The sequence below is a fragment of the Bubalus kerabau genome, chromosome 3 (assembly GCF_029407905.1).
Source record: "Bubalus kerabau isolate K-KA32 ecotype Philippines breed swamp buffalo chromosome 3, PCC_UOA_SB_1v2, whole genome shotgun sequence".
Classification (NCBI taxonomy): domain Eukaryota; kingdom Metazoa; phylum Chordata; class Mammalia; order Artiodactyla; family Bovidae; genus Bubalus; species Bubalus kerabau.
In genome coordinates, this window is record NC_073626.1 from 139,637,038 (window position 1) to 139,655,658 (window position 18,621).

An 18,621-nucleotide genomic window follows, 5' to 3' on the forward strand; every position below is an offset into this window, starting at 1 on the left:
ATTAGGTGCATATGGGAGGTAGGAAAGCCCGGAAGGAGTTTAGGAAGCGGGCTAAAGGAGAAGGTATACTGTACTGCACTCAGGATGACTTCAGAAAGTACACAGCAACAAATCCACAACTGCCCTAGACTGACTGCCGTAAACAACCGTTCAAGCAGGAAGTTGGCAACTGACTTGATTACAACCACCTATGCACCTCCTGGGGAAAAATCCCATCTATCTCCCAGGCTTCTGTCCTAATTATATAATATACATTTAAGCTCTTTGCATTTCTTCTTTTAAAATCAGTTATATAATATTATGTCTATAAAACTACAATTGGAAAGTCCTCTGGCTATAATAATTATATAGTCAGTTAACATTTGAAACCATAAGGAATATACCCTTGGTAAAAATAAGAGCTGGCACAGTGAATTCATCTAAAATATATGTTATACCCTTTTAATTTGAGCATATCTTTTAAGAATAATCTGAATATATGGTTCTCTCTGCTCAATTCATTTTAAATGAGTTATCTCTTTTCAACAAAGCTTTAAATTTTTATGATTATAACTACATTCTCATTATAAAAGAAATTAGAAAATAAAGAAGCCCAAAAGTACCTTGAAACTTTCACTGTTTATTCTAATTGAAACTACAAAAATTATTTTTCTGTATCTTATGATATGAAATGTTCCTAAATATAACTAAAAAGACATGAAATTATATGGTATTGCCATCTAGAAGTACTACACAAAAAAGATCTTAATGACCCAGATAACCATGATGGTGAGATCACTCATCTAGAGCCAGACATCTTGGAGTGCAAAGTCAAGTGGCCCTTAGGAAGTATCATTACGAACAAAGCTAGTGGAGGCGATGGAATTCCAGCTGATCTAGTTCATATCCTAAAAGATGATGCTATTAAAGTACTGCACTCAGTATGCCAGGAAAACTCAGCATTGGCCACAGGGCTGGAAATCGTCAGTTCTCATTCCAATCCCAAAGCAAGACAGTGCCAAAGGATGTACGAACTACTGTACAACTGTGTTCATTTCACATGCTAGTAAGGATATGCTCAAAATCCTCCAAGCTAGGCTTCAATAGTACATGAACTGAGAACTTCCAGATGTACAAGCTGGTTTTAGAAAAGGTAAAGGAACCAGAGATCAAATTGCCAACATTTGTTGGATCATACAGAAAGCAAGGGAATTCCAGAAAAACATCTACCTGTCTTACCTGCCTCCTGAGAAACCTGTATGCAGGTCAGGAAGCAACAGTTAGAACCAAACATGGAGCAACGGACTGGTTCCAAATCAGGAAAGGAGTACATCAAGGCTGTATATTGTCACCCTGCTTATTTAACTTCTATGCAGAGTACATCATGTGAAACACTGGGCTGGATGAAGCACAAGCTGGAATCAAGACTGCTGGGAGAAAAATGAATAACCTGAGATATGCAGATGACACCATCCTTATGGCAGAAAGCAAAGAGGAACTAAAGAGCCTCTTGATGAAAGTGAAAGAGGAGAGTGAAAAAGCTGGCTTTAAACTCAACATTAAGAAAACTAAGATCATGGCATCCAATTCAATCACTTCATGGAAAATAGATGGGGTAAAAGTGGAAGCAGTGGGAGATTTTATTTTCTTGGGCTCCAAAATCACCTTGGACAGTGACTGCAGCCATGTAATTAAAAGATGCTTGCTCCTTGGAAGGAAAACTATGACAAACCTAGACAGCATATTAAAAAGCAGAGACATTACTTTGCTGACAGAGTTCATATAGTCAAAGCTATGGTTTTTCCAGTAGTCATGTACAGATGTTAGAGTTGGACCATAAACAAGGCTGAGTGCTGAAGAATTGATGCTTTTGAATTGCGGTGCTGGAGAAGACTCTTGAGAGTCTCTTGGACTGCAAGGAGATCAAGTCAGTCAATCCTAAAGGAAATCAACCCTGAAAATTCATTGGAAGGACTGATGCTGAAGTTGAAGCTCCAATCCTTTGGCCACCTGATGTGAAGAGCCGAATCATTACAAAAGACCCAGATGCTGGGAAAGAATGAGGGCAGCAGGAGAAGGACGCACTGAGCGTCCCCCAGAGGACAATTAAGAATGATGTTAACCAGACCTGCCTTCACACATCGTAAAGGGCTGGGAAGGCACATCACTGCAGCCTGCTCAGAGCCCTCTGGAGTTCATGAATCATTCTCTACAGGACATAGGTCATGGCTTCCAAACCACAGCCCCACATCCTGGGCAGTGGTCCAACAAGGAGCGGGGAATGTGACAGTACTGCCAGGCATATGCTGAGAGGTGAGCACCTACCCTCAGGACAAAAACACCCGGCCCAGAGCTGTGAAGGGGCCTGCAGTCTATCCACTGGCCAGGGAGCCAGAAGTGCTGTCCACACTTGCAGAACACGGGTCACTGCTCTCCCCAGAACCCTGGGTCGTCTGCTTCAGGACTCTGCTTTGGATTTCCAGATCAGGTGGCCAGAGAAACCTTAACTTCTAAATATTTGCTGATCCACGGTTAGCAAAACGGTGGCCTGCAAGCTGGATTTGGCCCACAGATGTGTTTTCTTTGGCCTGAAAGATGTTGGATCATTTTTTTGGAATAAGCATTGAACAATTTAGAGATTTCCTGTACTTTCTCTTAGAAACTTAAGTCTGGGCCACACCGAGCCTGTATTCTTGTGCAGAAACATTCAGTGAGAGCTAAGTGAGTCATCACCCCCAGTGACAGTACGCCTCCTGATCCTTGCCTGTAGCCTCCTTACTCCCAGCGGTTCCTGATTTAGGTCTAATTTAGAGGGTCTGTAAAGCTAACAAAATAACTCAGGTCTTTATCCCCATATAAAATTCCTTATTTAAGAAAGAGAAAAAAAATCAAGACATATGTAGGTGAAGGAAAATACACAAAAGTCTAGAAGCTTAAAAGCCTGTGTTATATAGTTTGTATTTGTCATGTTCTCATGACATGATAGAAAGAAGCTGAGAGAAGTTTAAAAAGGCTGTTAAATTTATCACTCAAAATTCTTTAGGTAGAGTCAGATTACATCCTTCTGGATGGATTCAAAAAATTATTCTATTTTTAAAATAAACAGTGCACATGTCCATATTTACTTTATATTTACTTTATAAAGTAAATAGCTCATGGGGATGTAATGTACAGCATAGTAACCTTAGTTAAAAATACTGTACTGCACATTTGAAAGTTGCTAAGAAAGTCTATCTTGAAAGTTCTAATCATAAGAAAAAATGTTTTTGTAACTATGTATAGTATTTTTTTTTGTAGGTATGGTAACACACATGAGAACAAGTTATAAATTTACTATTGACAATTTGTCTCGTTTATCGGAAAAAACCCTCTCATCAGATAAAAATAATACAGTTTCTTTTTTTCTCACTTAGATCTTGAGATTGGCAGGTCACCATCCCCTGAATTAATGCCCATAGTCAAGATTCACAGCTTTAATGCTTCCTCCACTTTTTTCACTATAAGTACTTTGCAAACATAATGTTAGCTTTCATCTCAAGATTTATTCTAATAGATGCACTCATCATCCCTTCCTACCCTGAAAGTGAAGACAGTAAGCAAAATGAACCGATATATTGGGCTGGCCAAAACGTTTGTTCAGGGTTTTGTAAGATCTTACCGAAAAACCTAAATGAACTTTTTGGCCAACCCAATACCTGGGCCAGATCCTATTATGGCAAATGATAAACATTAATTGCTTGGAAAAATCATTTATTATTTGTATAAAATAGATGCATTAAAATAGTCAACCCAGGGACAACCCAACCGTAAAAGGCATTTTTAAAACTATTATAACAAAATAAAATTGAATATGCACTGACAATTAGTTGATACTAAGGAACTATTGCAAGTTTTATTTAGTATGACAAAGATTTTGTATGTGTGTGTATTCATATCTGTTACTGCTAGTTTTAAAAAGAAATAAACTCCATGGGTTTGCTATCATGTGGGACTTACAAATCTTAGAATTGTAGTCTTTCACAGTTTTACGAGACTGTAAACATCACCTAGTCCAGGCACGGAAAGAAGATTTTAATTTACAGGCCAATTTAAATTTCACAGTGCTGTCCCGAGAAGAAATGTGAGTCTGTAAGACTGAGTGGGGGAAAAAGGTCATGAACCATTAGCAATACTGGCCAAGGACACAAACAGGAAAGTGGGGCCATGTATGTTACTACTACTGGTCACCTCTAGAATCTCTAGTCTAATGGTCTTTCAAAGAGTTTATTATTTGTTAAGTCAACTCATTACATCTTTAGACAGCTCTGTGAAGTTCTTTCTTTTATTTTGGCCTGAAATCTTATTTTCTGCAGCTTACAATGATGTGACATATAAGAAGAGCTCCAGTTTAATTTGACAGTGCTTGAACTATTTCAGATATTTCTCTCATCTTTCCCAAGACTAAAACATCACCATTCCTCACCAGGCATGGTTCCCTCCCTGTCTTTACCACTTGCCATTGACAAGCCCCAGTTTGTCTCTGTCGTTATTTCAGTGTGGTATGCAGTAAATGGTCTGCTGATGTCATGTTGTCATAGCATTATCCCCAAAATGTCTTTATTGAGTTCAAGTTTTGGTTTTCAGAATCTCTACATTCATTTAGACTTCAGATGCTCTACTTCAATTTAACCAGTTGGATAGAAGCTTCTAAATCTTTCTATTATCAGCCACATATGGGTCAACTTTAATGGATCTCTCAGAACATATAACTGTCTTCCCACATATCCAGGCTCTGGCATGCCAGCAACCAGGGAAACCACAAAGAGACTCAGATGACCCTTCCCGATTGTTCTGTGGCTCCTCAAATCCATCTGTGAATTTTCGATCTTAGGAAGAGAACTTTCAATCTTACAACTGAGAACGGAGGGCCACTAACTAAGCCAGAACTATCTGGCCACCATTGTCCTTGTTGAAAAATAGGCAGGCTTCCCTGATGGCTCAGTGGTAAAGAATTAGCCTTCCAATGCAAGAGACATGGGTTCGACCCATGATTCAAGAAGATACCACATGCCACGAAACAACTAAGCCTGTGAGCCGTAACTGTTGAGCCTGTGCCCTGGAGCCCGTGCTATGCAACAAGAGAAGCTACTGCAATGAGAAACTTGCACACCGAAACCAGCAAGTAACTCCTGCAGCAATGAAGACCCAGCAGAACCAAAAGTAAAAAATAAATAAATTTTTAAAAATTAAAATCAGATCAGATCAGATCAGTCGCTCAGTCGTGTCCGACTCTTTGTGACCCCATGAATCGCAGCACGCCAGGCCTCCCTGTCCAACACCAACTCCCGGAGTTCACTCAGACTCACGTCCATCGAGTCAGTGATGCCATCCAGCCATCTCATCCTCTGTCATCCCCTTCTCCTCCTGCCCCCAATCCCTCCCAGCATCAGAGTCTTTTCCAATGAGTCAACTGTTCGCATGAGGTGGCCAAAGTGCTGGAGTTTCAGCTTTAGCATCACTCCTTCCAAAGAAATCCCAGGGCTGATCTCCTTCAGAATGGACTGGTTGGATCTCCTTGCAGTCCTAGGCAACCACAAATTGGCTCAACATAAGTAATAAAGCAGGTTTAGTCATTCACTCAACATGTGTTGCAAGGACTGGACTGGGCCACTGAGCAAATGAGAATGAGTGACACAGCAGTCATGTCATCAAACACACAGTTTCTCAAAAGCAAAACACAGACATAAATAACTCAAATAAAGTGATCAGTGAGGTACAAAGAGCTAAGGGATTTGGGAGGTGGAAGAGAAGGCAGCAGAAAGGAAGTTGAAAATTAGGCCAACTTAACAGAGGAAGGCAGAGAAGGCAATGGCACCCCACTCCAGTACTCTTGCCTGGAAAATCCCATGGACAGAGGAGCCTGGTAGGCTGCAGTCCATGGGGTCGCTAGAGTCGGACACGACTGAGCAACTTCACTTGCACTTTTCACTTTCATGCATTGGAGAAGGAAATGGCAACCCACTCCAGTGTTCTTGCCTGGAGAATCCCAGGGACGGGGGAGCCTGGTGGGCTGCCATCTATGGGGTCGCACAGAGTCGGACACGACTGAAGCGACTTAGCAGCAGCAACAGAGGAAGGACCAATAGCAGGCCTGAAAGGACAGGTGGGATCAGAACACTGGAGAAGTGAGAAAAGAAAAAATACCAGGTTGAGTAATGCCGTTTGGTTGATGCATACTGCTACTGGGAAATAAAGTCTGGAAAAACACAAAGAGGCAAAGCTGAATGAGACTCTTCTTCTATCAGGATCAGTCAATCAAAATGTATTTATATCAAAGAACAGGCAACCCATCAAAAGGTACAGAAAGATGAAGAAGATAAAAGAAGGCAAAAAAGTCAGCGCCTAGAGCAGAAAATAAAAATTAAGTGACTAAATAGGGATAAAGAAAGAAAAGCAAAGGATGAGAAGAGAAGACAAAAACTGTCTTCTCGCTAGCAAGAGGTGCTTCCCTGATTTACTTCCCCTCCTTGACACTGAAATGTCTGGGAGCAGCCGCTCTTCTATCCTAAAATGAATCTTTGGGTTTAGATTTCTAATCCAGATTTATCTTCCATCTCCCTATGCCCTTTGTTAACGATCACTTCCCCTAAACTGTCTAATCCACCTCCAGCAGTCACTGTGACTGAACCTGAAGGAATGCTGACCAAGGAAAACCATTGAAGAGGACAGCTCAGTGTCTGCAACAGGCCTGATAACAGAGTAGAGGAGCAAATGATCTTTATACTCCCCTGAGGAAGGGAAAGGGGGATGTGAAGAGGGAGGCTTTAAGAGGTATGAGCGGAGCAAAGAGTCTGTGGACCCAGAAGAGCCACACGATCAACCTAAGAACTCAGGCTCCTCTTAGGCTTGTTTATTCACTCATTTAACCACTCATTCATTCATTCATTCCTCTCTCTTTATCCCCCCCTTCTCTGCTGTCACATCCAACAGCTGCCATACATCCAACAGCAACTACAAAGCACTTTCCACAGCAGCCTCAGTTCATACCTCACTTCATTAGTCCCTCATGATTAACATAGGCCCCTAAATAGTGTCCCAGATTTTCCATTTCAGAAATACAATATGGTATGATTTCTCACTTGTTGCCTTCTCTGCCACGTTGTAAGCTCACGAGGGAAAGAGCTATCTTTTCAAATGCTGTATCCCCAGGACCTTACACAGGATCCAAACTCAGTAATTAACTGTCAAATTAACAACACACTACACAGACGACTAAGGGGTATCATTTGAATTACCTAAAATTCTCTAAAACCAGAAATTGGTGTAGCCAAGACAGCAACTTTTCACCAAAGTCACTGTTCTCTGACACTTTGGGGACACAGTTACACTAACTTCCCAACCTCTTCTGTAGTTAGCTGTGGCATGGGATGAGTTCTGGGCAGTGGGATGTGAGTAGACGTGACTACGCCACTGCCGAGCTGTCCCATAAAATCTTCCCAGGCTTTGCCGCCACATTCTTTTTTTCCCTTCTTGTTGGGCTGTTGACACACCCCTTGAATGACCTTAGAAGCTACATGCTGATACCTGGGACTCTATGCAGAAAGCAGCCACCCCTCTAATCTGCTCATAAGAGAACTAAACATCTCTTATGTTTGAGCCATCTGTGTGTTACAGCAGTTAACCTCCCCTAATGTTTACCAGCTAGCAGCTGTTTGTCACTTTCCTAAGGAGAAATTAAAGGCTTTCAGAGGACAGTACACTCCTTCTTGGTACACAGGACTGACAAAAGTCCTGCGTATTGATGATTATCAGGGAAGATAGTAACCTTGCCTTGGGCTGGCCTGGGTGTGGCCCACAACACAGAACAGGCTGGATGAATTCTGGTGATGTCAGAACATAGATGATCAACTTGCTTGCCTCGCCTCCTCTCAGAAGTATAGGGCCCCATCGGCCCTAGACAAACGCCCAGTTGCCGTATCAAGTAGTCTGGCCCTGACCTCCTCTGTGCTTACCTGGCAAAAATGTCACAGCACATTGCTCTGCTGCTGTCAGTGCCAGCTGGGGAGAAACTGCCAAGAGCTTTTTCAAAAAGCCACAGCAGCCTACATTGCACAGAGCAATGGGTGGCAGCGATGACTCGCCTTCTGAATAAAGCATGTGGCGGAGCGGACCAAGACGCAACCTCAGACAGAATGCAATTCCCGGTGGCAAAGCTCTTCTTGCACTGTAGATGTGTCTGAGTCTGTTGTTTCTCCTCAACACTTGGGACTTCAAAGAGAACTCCTCTCCCTCACAGACTGGAGCGTGTAGGTAATTGCATTACATTAAGAGAATTAGTAGCATGTACTATACATAATTGTTTGTTCAATCTAGGTCCAGGAAACTATTAAAAGGATAAATCATTGACTAACTCTTTTCACTTTTCCTCATTGCAGGTTTATGTCAAGAACTTCCAGATTCAGTGGTTCTTAATCTTTAGGGGATCATGAACCCTTTTAAGAGTTTGATGAAATGCCTTGACCCTTTCATTAAACAAAACGTCCACAAGTGCACGCACATATTACGTACGATTTCAGGGTACACACAGGATGCCAAGTTCATCCACTCATCCCAGGTTCAGGGACCCTCTAGCACAGAGGGCAGCAAATTTTCCCTCCAAAGGGCCAGAGAGTAAATATTTTGGGCAGGCCACATACTGTCTCTATCATAGGTACTCAACTCTGCTCCTGCAGTAGGAAAGCTGTCCTTCTCATGTTCCAAACAAACAATGTGTAGATATCAAAATGTGAATTTCATACAATTTTCCTAAGTCACAAAATATTCTTTTTTTTTTCATTCTTTTTTCAGCCATTTAAAAAATAAAAACCATTCTTAGCCACTAGCTTGTACAAAAACAGGTGACAAACCATAGTTTGTCAACTCCTGCTTGTAAGCCATGGGTTCTCTAGAACAAAGTTTCTAACTCTATTTTCACTAACTTCTAACTGAAACTTCACATTTCTTCACATTATGAATGCAGGCAGCAAACCTTAGTGTTGGCAGAAATCATAGGCACATTCATGCCACGTTAGAGTGGTGGCAGGTAACACAAAATATTGATCAGGCTCATCATTATTTTTAAATTATGGCCATTATTAGATCTACTGTATCTTGCCATTTAAATGTGCTGATAAACACATATATTATATGAAAATTTTGATTCAATATATTTCAAAATAATTGATTTCCACTTGAATCCTATATATATTTTTTTTTACATTTTTTAAAATTTTATTTTATTTTTAAACTTTACAATATTGTATTAGTTTTGCCAAACATCGAAATGAATCCACCACAGGAATCCTATATATTTTATTTAGAGCATTTCAAAACAGAATTCTGAGAAGTGGGCCAGGGCTTTCACCAGACACCAGGAAGGTCCATGGCACAGAAAAGGTGAAGAGGGTCTGGGCAGGCAAAGCCAGAGCATCTCCTACCAGAGCATTCACATCTTCTGTTTTGTGGATGAGCATCCGTATCTCCTCTGGATCACCGCTGAAGATTGCTTGGACCAGTGGTGGCTGTAAACACAGGAGAACTGGAATTAGAACTATACTTAAATCATTGGATTGCACTCAGATGCAGATGGCTAGAAGATCTATTCCCCCAAAGTTTATTCAACAATTATCAATTGGCAGACAAAGATGAATATGGCTCAGGTCCACCCTTGCTCAAAGTCCAGTAGGGGAGTTATTTGCATCAAAAAATAACTATAATATGATTTGAAAGCCATGACAGACAGTCACATCTAATCTGGGGCTATGACTGCAACATGAAAATCACCACTAGTTGAAAATGTCCTTGGATGGTCCTTAAATTACCTTTCAAGAAAACTACCAAATCTGTGTTTTTGTGCATAGGGTCCCCTGCCATTCCCCAGCTTCTCACTAGACAATGCTCCCTGGACCTTTTAAACGATTCTGTTCCTAGAGGATGTTAGTGGCCATGTTTCTGGCCTCCTGAATGCCTGCTTTTTTGTCAAAGTTTGGAAAAGCCTTTAAATCATTCCCCCAACACTTCCCATAGCCTAGCCAATGAGCACTGAGTGTTTTAGAGGAGATTACTTTCCCATCTTGGAGAAGGCAATGGCACCCCACTCCAGTCCTCTGGAAAATCCCATGGATGGAGGAGCCTGGTAGGCTGCAGTCCATGGGGTCGCTAGGAGTCGGACATGACTGAGTGACTTCACTTTCACTTTTCACTTTCATGCATTGGAGAAGAAAATGGCAACCCACTCCAGTGTTTTTGCCTGGAGAATCCCAGGGATGGGGGAGCCTGGTGGGCTGCCGTCTCTGGGGTCGCACAGAGTCGGACACGACTGAAGCGACTTAGCAGCAGCAGCAGCAGCAGCAGCACTTTCCCATCTATTCAAAGTAAGTGGTATAATGGTGGGGTGGGGAGGAAGAAGGGAGGCATTACTGAACATGTATCATTGAACTCACCTAGATTAAACAAGCCCAGCGCGTGGTAGAAGGATTTATAACTTGATGGAAAGCCAGCTGAAAGAAAAACTGGCTCTGCTTGGGTGGTAAGGTGAGAAGAGTGTCCAGAAAAGCTTCATGGAAGGCACCTTCATGAATGTCTGTGAGTTTGCAAAGAGAAGGAAGGATATGGTGGCCAGGGAATCAGAGTGTGGAAAGGTGTGGATATGCAAAAAGCCTGATATGTTAGAAATGCTGCCATCTACCTGGTGACCAGGGTGTGGGAGAAAAGAGCAAAAGGGGTGGGCTCTGGGGTTGGTGCTGGGCTCCCCCACCTGGTGAAGGATCCAGTTCAAAGCCAGTTCTGCCGCTTGCCAGTTACACGTTAAGCCCATTTCCTGTGTGTAATCTGGGGCCAAACATGATCTTTGTTGTCCAACCCATCAAAGGGTTGGTTTTAGGAACAACTGAGATAATATATGGGAAAACCTTCCATAACCCCACATGCCGCGTGCTAATTCGCTTCAGTCATGTCTGACTCTTTGAGACTCCATGGACTGTAGCTCACAAGGCTCCTCTGTCCATGGGATTCTCCAGGGAAGAATACTGGAGTGGGCAGCCATACCCTCCTCCAGGGGATCTTCCTGATTCAGGGAAGGAATCCAGGTCTTTTATGTCTCCTGCATTGGCAGGTGGGTTCTTTACCACTAGCACCACATGGGAAGCCATACAACCCTATCCAAATAACAGATGTTTTCACTAAGAAATGTTTATGATGTCAATATGGAGTATTTGACAATTTTTTTTTCAAAGTTTAAAACCTTGGTAATAACACACATGCACACACAACATACATATATTTACTTATAAGTTTTGGAAATACTTTGGTCCTAGCAGGCAATTGGATGGTGGCAGTTTCCCAAACTTGTCTGATCGTAAGTATCGCCTAAGATGCTTACTAAAACAATATTCCCAGAACCCTTCCCTGGAGATTCTGGGGTGAGGTCAGAGAACCCAGACTTCTAATAATCACCCACTTAGTTATCGGGAACTGTGAGCACTGACCTAAAGTGACATGGTTAGAATTATCTGCCTCAATCTCTATGCAATCTATATGAAATTCCAAGTCCTGACTTTCCCTACAAACTTTCTTTTCTATTTTTTACCTTCCTGTTGCCTTTCTTACATGTTTTGATGATGTTCCTTGTTATTTTAGGGGACCAATATAAGTATTGTCAGTAGAACATGGTAAGAATACTTAAGGAAACATTATATTTAAAAAAATGTTAGGGACTTCCCTGGTGGCCCAGTGGTTAAGACTTTGTGCTCCCAATACAGGGGACACAGGTTCAGTCCCTGGTCAGGAAACTAAGATATCTCATGATGCAGAGCATGGCAAAAAAATATATATTAAATTGCAGATAAGTATTACCACCTGTCAGGAATTTGTCCACAGTTTTCCGTCTGCCATCAAAGTTTCCAGCAAGTAGACAGATGTATATCTCTTTTTGGTCTCAAATACTCTCTTAATCCTACCTTCTTGCCAAGGTGTCTGATTCAAAGATAGTTTCTCAAATTACCAACAATTAAGTAGCAGGAAAGAAGTCTTGAAAAGAATGCAAGTTTGACCAGTTGGTGGGAGCAGACACTCTGCCCAAGATAATAAGTTCCTTCCCTACACTTGCTGACTACCTGCCATGTCTCCAGACACCCTGCCTCATGGCAAGGACCATATTTCAAGTAAAACAGACAGTCATATAAAGTCAGGATTTCAACAAAAATATCTGACTCTGGCATATCTACTTCATAATTCTCTCTCTGCTGTGCCTATTGCCAAATGCTTGTGCATATTTTTCTGCCTTTTTGAACCTTAAGAGAAAGCAAATACCAAACCCCAATAACCCAGGGATGACAAGCAGAGGCAGATGAGATTTTAGTGTTGAGTCAACAGTGATCAATCAACAGTTGAGAAGTTAAGATTCTGAGAAACAAACCCACCCCAGTTTAATGCACCACTGGTTAGTCACTTTAAGGAAACACAGCTAGATAAGCAAAGCTTCTCTTCACTCTTGACTGAAAGAATGCACACAGATATTCAGTCCTCACACCACTCAAGAAAGGCAAGGGTTCCAAGCTATGGCTGGAATGTACCCAAGGAGAGCCACCCTGCAAAGCTGCCAGACAAGGATGCCAGCACAGCCCTCAGCAGGGAGTGGCATGTAGAGCTTTCCAAACACCTCCAGGCCCAGTCCCTGAGACCCACTGGAAGGTTATCATCAATGCAGAGAATTCCCAGCAGAGAATGGTATGCATACTTCCTCAATGCCTCCAAGTCTCGCTCTGCTAAAAGCTGCTTTGGGGAGTATTGTCAATGCTCAGAATTCCTAGCATCCATTGGGAAGAAGCTGACAATTGTAACTCTTTCAGTCACATGTATACATGAATAAACCCACATATACATGGATGCATTTTGCCCATGTATGTACTCGTCTGCATCTACATTCACGTCTGTATGCACAGAGATACATGCTGATTGACACACAAATCCCTCCCACTCCCTGTGGAATAGAAAAGTGCCGGTTCTCCAAAGTCTTGCTAACTGGACATTTCTGCCCCAGCTGGGCTGTGTGGCCACTGTGACATCATTGTTTTCACAACTGTGAATCCAGGCACTATGAGATTCCAAATCAGAACTTCAGACACATGCTTTGCCATGTGTTTGCATGGATGAAGTTCTTGAACTAAATTTCTATAACTCTTGAGCTAGTGGTACTTCTCTAAAAAAAACTGCAAAAAACAGTACAGGCATTTCTTTTTTTCTCTACACTTCCGAATAAAACATACCCATATAACACTTTGACATTCCCTTTTGTTGGGATTTTAATTGGATCCTGCTGTTTTATGTTTCCCTAGCATATTAAAAAGCAGAGACATTACTTTGCCAACAAAGGTCCGTCTAGTCAAGGCTATGGTTTTTCCAGTGGTCATGTACGGATGTGAGAGTTGGACTGTGAAGAAAGCTGAGCGCCGAAGAACTGATGCTTTTGAACTGTGGTGTTGGAGAAGACTCTTGAGAGTCCCTTGGACTGCAAGGAGGTCCAACTAGTCCATCCTAAAGGAGATCAGTCCTGGGTGTTCATTGGAAGGACTGATGCTAAAGCTGAAACTCCAGTACTTTGGCCACCTCATGCGAAGAGTTGACTCAATGGAAAAGACCCTGATGCTGGGAGGGATTGGGGGCAGGAGGAGAAGGGGACGACAGAGGATGAGAGGGCTGGATGGCATCACCGACTCGATGGACGTGAGTTTGAGTGAACTCTGGGAGTTGGTGATGGACAGGGAGGCCTGGCGTGCTGCGATTCATGGGGTCGCAAAGAGTTGGACAAGACTGAGTGACTGAACTGAACTGAACTGAGGCAAACACTTGCCCCAAGAATAAATATTTGGGAAAAGATACATCTAAATACTGTCTGTATTACATGATTTTAAGAAAGACGGAATATTCTAATTACAGTACTCTTGTTCATAAATACCAAGTACTTATACTCTGTTGACTATTTATTTGGAAATCACTGTATCTTTTGCCTTGACCTTGATAGGGCCTTCCATGCAGAAGAACAGAGTCCCAAGCCTTGGCATGAACAAGAATTTTTTTTAGAAGTTTCACCCATTTCAATGCTAGTATATACAAAATACAAGTCCTTTGTGTGCAAATTTGAATAAATACATTTTTCACAAGGGTCAGAGTTGTGAAAACAAATAGTGGCAGGAAAAAGAGAGATTCTGATGTCATGAAACCACTGGTTATCAATCCCTAAAGAAATTTAAATTCTTAAAAAGAGATATGCAGCTTCAGTTACCAGAATTGTTTTAGCATGTTTAGCAGCTGTAGACTGGAAATGATTTCCATGTGATGTGGATACCGGCACAGTCCCTCATGTAGATTCAGAAGGATACTTCCTGGGCTTGCTTAACCAACGGCACAAGTAGGGGTCAATCTTCAGATGGTACCTATCCTTGTCTTTCAATATCACCAACTACCAGCACTCTACTGGTAGAAGAGTGAACTGGTAGGGCTGTTCACACTTGCCAGAAGTGTGAACAGCTGCCTTCTAGATGTGACTGTCTGCCAGCCTGATGACATGTGACCCCTCTAAGACAGAAGAGCAGAGCAGAAGCCCCTTGAATTTGGCAACCATTATGAACAATGTGGCCATCGCTGACATTAGGAAGTGAAAATCTATCCGCAAAAAGCCACTTTCACTTTCACTACCCGCATCCCCTATCAGCCCACCCACTACAGTATTTTTCTATTTTATTCTCAGTCTTTGAGAACAAATGAGGAAAATATCCAATTCCCAAATATAAGACGCTAAATCAAATAAATGTACTGACAACAGTATTCTCAAACTGTGGAGTAAAGTAACAATTCCACTAGGGGGAGCAAGAAGGTAATTTGTTACCTGGGAGGTAAGAGTAAATATTCAAGTTGTGTGATTAAGGTAAGTAAGTAAGTAAGTGAAGTCACTCAGTCGTGTCCGACTCTTTGCGACCCCATAGACTGTAGCCCACCAGGCTTCTCTGTCCATGGGATTCTGCAGGCAAGAATCCTGGAGTGGGTTGCTGGAGGATCCACTTTATTCAAGACATGAAAGGATTCAAGCTTCTGGGAGAATTCTTAGTAATAAGTAAACACAACCTGTATTACACCCCAAAACAAAAATTTTTTAAACTTTCCTACTGATCCCCAAGGGTCCAGGTTTTTAGGAAGAATAAAGCTATTTAAAACCCAGGTGTTAAAGAATTATTTTCTTCATGTACAAAATCCAATTATTTCCTCAACTGCACTTTTTAAAAGTGCTGCTAGTGGTATCAGATATGCCACTGGCTTAGGAATAAAGTTCAACTATGAGGAAAGCACAGGTGGTTTAAAGGATCCACTCCGTCCTGCCTCGAGGTGACAGATCCCCATCGGTTAGCACCCTCCAAAATCTTCTATTGAAACTAACAATTTGATTTTAGCTAAAACCATCGTATAGTGCCTTTCACTTTGTCAGAGCTGCATATTCTTTTCTAATATGTTGGCTTTGGAAGATAAGCAGTGATAGAGGCTGTCGCTGAGCATCTGAAAATAAAGCCCATGGTAGGAAGTCCAAGAAGATGCTCCAGCATTACATTTCAAGTTGTTGGCATGCTGTTTGACTTTTTCTGATTAGACTGAATAAGTAAAGATTCCAAGTCTAAATGAAAACATCTTGCATTCTACTCAGGAGTGAGTTTTGGGACTCAATCAATAGCCAAGAGGGAAAAATGATATTCCTAAACATCTGTCCACACTTAAGTATTCTGAGTACAGTATGTCATTAAAGCAGGATGGGATCATGTTATTAGTAGCTAATAGCTGATATAGCAATAATCTGACCATGTGAAACCATCAACTTATATGAACATGCTGAAACACTTCATTAGGTAACAACTGGTTTTTGTGTGAGGCAGTGCTTGCATTTTTACAAAAGGATAATAAAAATTTGCTCGAGTCACAAGATTTAATGGACATAACTTGTTAGCTCTATTCATGTGGGTCCTGCCTGCTGTGTGATCTGCTGACAGAGTGCCATTGAGTGCTTTCTGAATATAGATCACTCCTTACTTGGCGAGAAGTTCACTCCATCATAGAAAGACAATGATGATCGTAAAATCAGAATCTGTTTCCCTTAAGAATTGTACAAAATATACAGTTATGAATCCTCATAAACATTTTTTATGCAAGACTACATGACTAAAAATGTCTCCTACAAACTATGCCACAAAGTGTCTATAATATTTCCAATTTTTTTTCTTTTCATTTTATTTTTTTTACTTTACAATATTGCATTGGTTTTGCCATACATCAACATGCATCCGCCATGGGTGTACACGTGTTCCCCATCCTGAACCCCCCTCCCACCTCCCTCCCCATACCATCCCTCTGGGTCATCCCAGTGCACCAGCCCCAAGCTTTCCAATTTTTTATTAAAAACAGAAAAAAGCATAAAACTCAAAGTATCAGTAATACTCTATTGTAGAGATTTATTAACTTTACACTTGTGAAAGAAGAACTACACTTATTCAGAAAATGGAAAAATTAATTTATCCAACCTTTTCCAAAATGATTATGACACGTAGGCATTGACTATGATATAATTATTCAAGGACCAGTTATTCAGTTTCTGGAACATTCATTTCCTTTGCATCATCTTCCTTTCATGAGACCCTCCTTAAAGAGAGATCTCTCTGCTCTTTAAGAGTGCTTATTAGCACCTTCACCAGAGGAGTGCTGGCCGGAGGAGAAATGAAACCCAAGTATCAACTTTTCTACTAGATACTTACAAAAGGTTAGGTAAAAGGAAATGATGAAACAACAGTAACTGTAAGCTTGCAATCTGGAAGCAATGTTGATTTTTACGGACCTGAGATCTCTCTTTCTTCTGCCACAGGAGGAAGACACATGTATGGTATCAGAGAGACTTTGGGTTAAATCTTAGCCATGGTTTCCTCATCTATAAAACAGGGTCATGTGATGTCCCTGTTTTATAGATGAGGAAACCACAAGCAAGGCTCCAACAGTATGTGAACCAAGAACTTCCAGATGTTCAAGCTGGATTTAGAAAAGGTAGAGGAAGAAGAGATCAAATTGCCAACATCTGTTGGATCATAGAAAAAGCAAGAGAGTTTCAGAAAAACATCCATTTCTGCTTCATGGACTATGCCAAAGCCTTCAACGTGTGGATCACAACAAACTGTGGAAAATTCTTAAAGACATGGGAATACCCGACCACCTTACCTGCCTCCTGAGGAATCTGTATGCAGGTCCAGAAGCAACAGTTAGAACTGGACATGGAACAACAGACTGGTTCCAAATAGGTAAAAGAGTACATCAAGGCTGTATATTGTCACCCTGCTTATTTAACTTCTATGCAGAGTACATCATGAGAAACGCTGGGCTGGATGAAACACAAGCTGGAATCAAGGTTGCTGCAAGAAATATCAATAACCTCAGATACGCAGATGACACCACCCTTATGGCAGAAAGTGAAGAACAACTAAAGAGCCTCTTGATGAAAGTGAACGAGGACAGTGAAAAAGCTGGCTTAAAACTCAACATTAAAAAAACTAAGATCATGGCATCTGGTCCCATCACTTTATGGCAAATAGATGGGGAAACAGTAGAAAGAGTGACACATTTTATTTTCTTGGGCTCCAAAATCACTGCAGATGGCGACTGAAGCCATGAAATTAAAAGATGCTTGCTCCTTGGAAGAAAAGCTATGACCAACCTAGATGCATATTAAAAAGCAGAGACATTACTTTGCTGACAAAGGTCCATCTAGTCAAAGCTATGGTTTTTCCAGTAGTCATGTATCAGTGTTAAGAGTTGAACCATAAAGAAAAGCTGAACACCAAAGAATTGATGCTTTTATTTATTTTTTTTAATTTTATTTTATTTTTAAACTTTACAAAATTGTATTAGTTTTGCCAAATATCAAAATGAATCCACCGATGGGGAACACATGTATACCTGTGGTGAATTGATGCTTTTAAACTGTGGTGTTGGAGAAGACTCTTGAGAGTCCCTTGGACTGCAAGGAGATCCAATCAGTCCATCCTAAAGGAAATCAGTCCTGAATATGCATTGGAAGGACTGACGGTGAAGTTGAAGCTCCAATCCTTTGGCCATCTGATGAGAAGAACCAACACTGGAAAAGACCCTGATGCTAGGAAAGACTGAAGGCAGGAGCAGAAGGGGTTGACGAAGGATAAGATGGTTGCATGGCGTCACCGACTGGATGGACATGAGTTTGAGCAAGCTCCGGGAGTTGATGATGGACAAGGCAAGCCTGGTGAGCTACAGCCCATGGGTCGTAAAGAGTCAGACACGACTGAGCGACTGAACTGAACTGAGCCATTTTATAAGATACGTTTAAGAAATGACATAACATATGCCATATCTCCTGTACAAGGCCAATGCTCAATAAAAAACAGTGATTAGTGTTGATTTTTGAGGTAATAAGCTCAAAAGCTTTCACAGACAAGTGTATGGGATTCAGGGAGATTTCCTTAAAAATTACAGAGCAAATAAGTCAAGTTAGGATTATAACCCACTCAACACCACCAGTAAAGCAGAGGGACCCTTCATACTGGGGAAAAAAGTGTTTATTTACAG

General features: G+C 41.4%; 1 protein-coding gene across 3 annotated transcripts in view; it reads right to left on the reverse strand.

The window, feature by feature from the left end:
• The window catches only part of ANKRD44 (ankyrin repeat domain 44), a 313,852-nt gene that overhangs the window by 176,306 nt on the left and 118,925 nt on the right, over positions 1–18,621 (reverse strand). For all 3 annotated transcript variants that reach the window (XM_055572997.1, XM_055572996.1, XM_055572998.1), the window contains exon 3: positions 9,435–9,518. In XM_055572997.1, the coding sequence (XP_055428972.1) occupies positions 9,435–9,518 (84 nt within the window). The remainder of the gene's footprint in view (positions 1–9,434; positions 9,519–18,621) is intronic.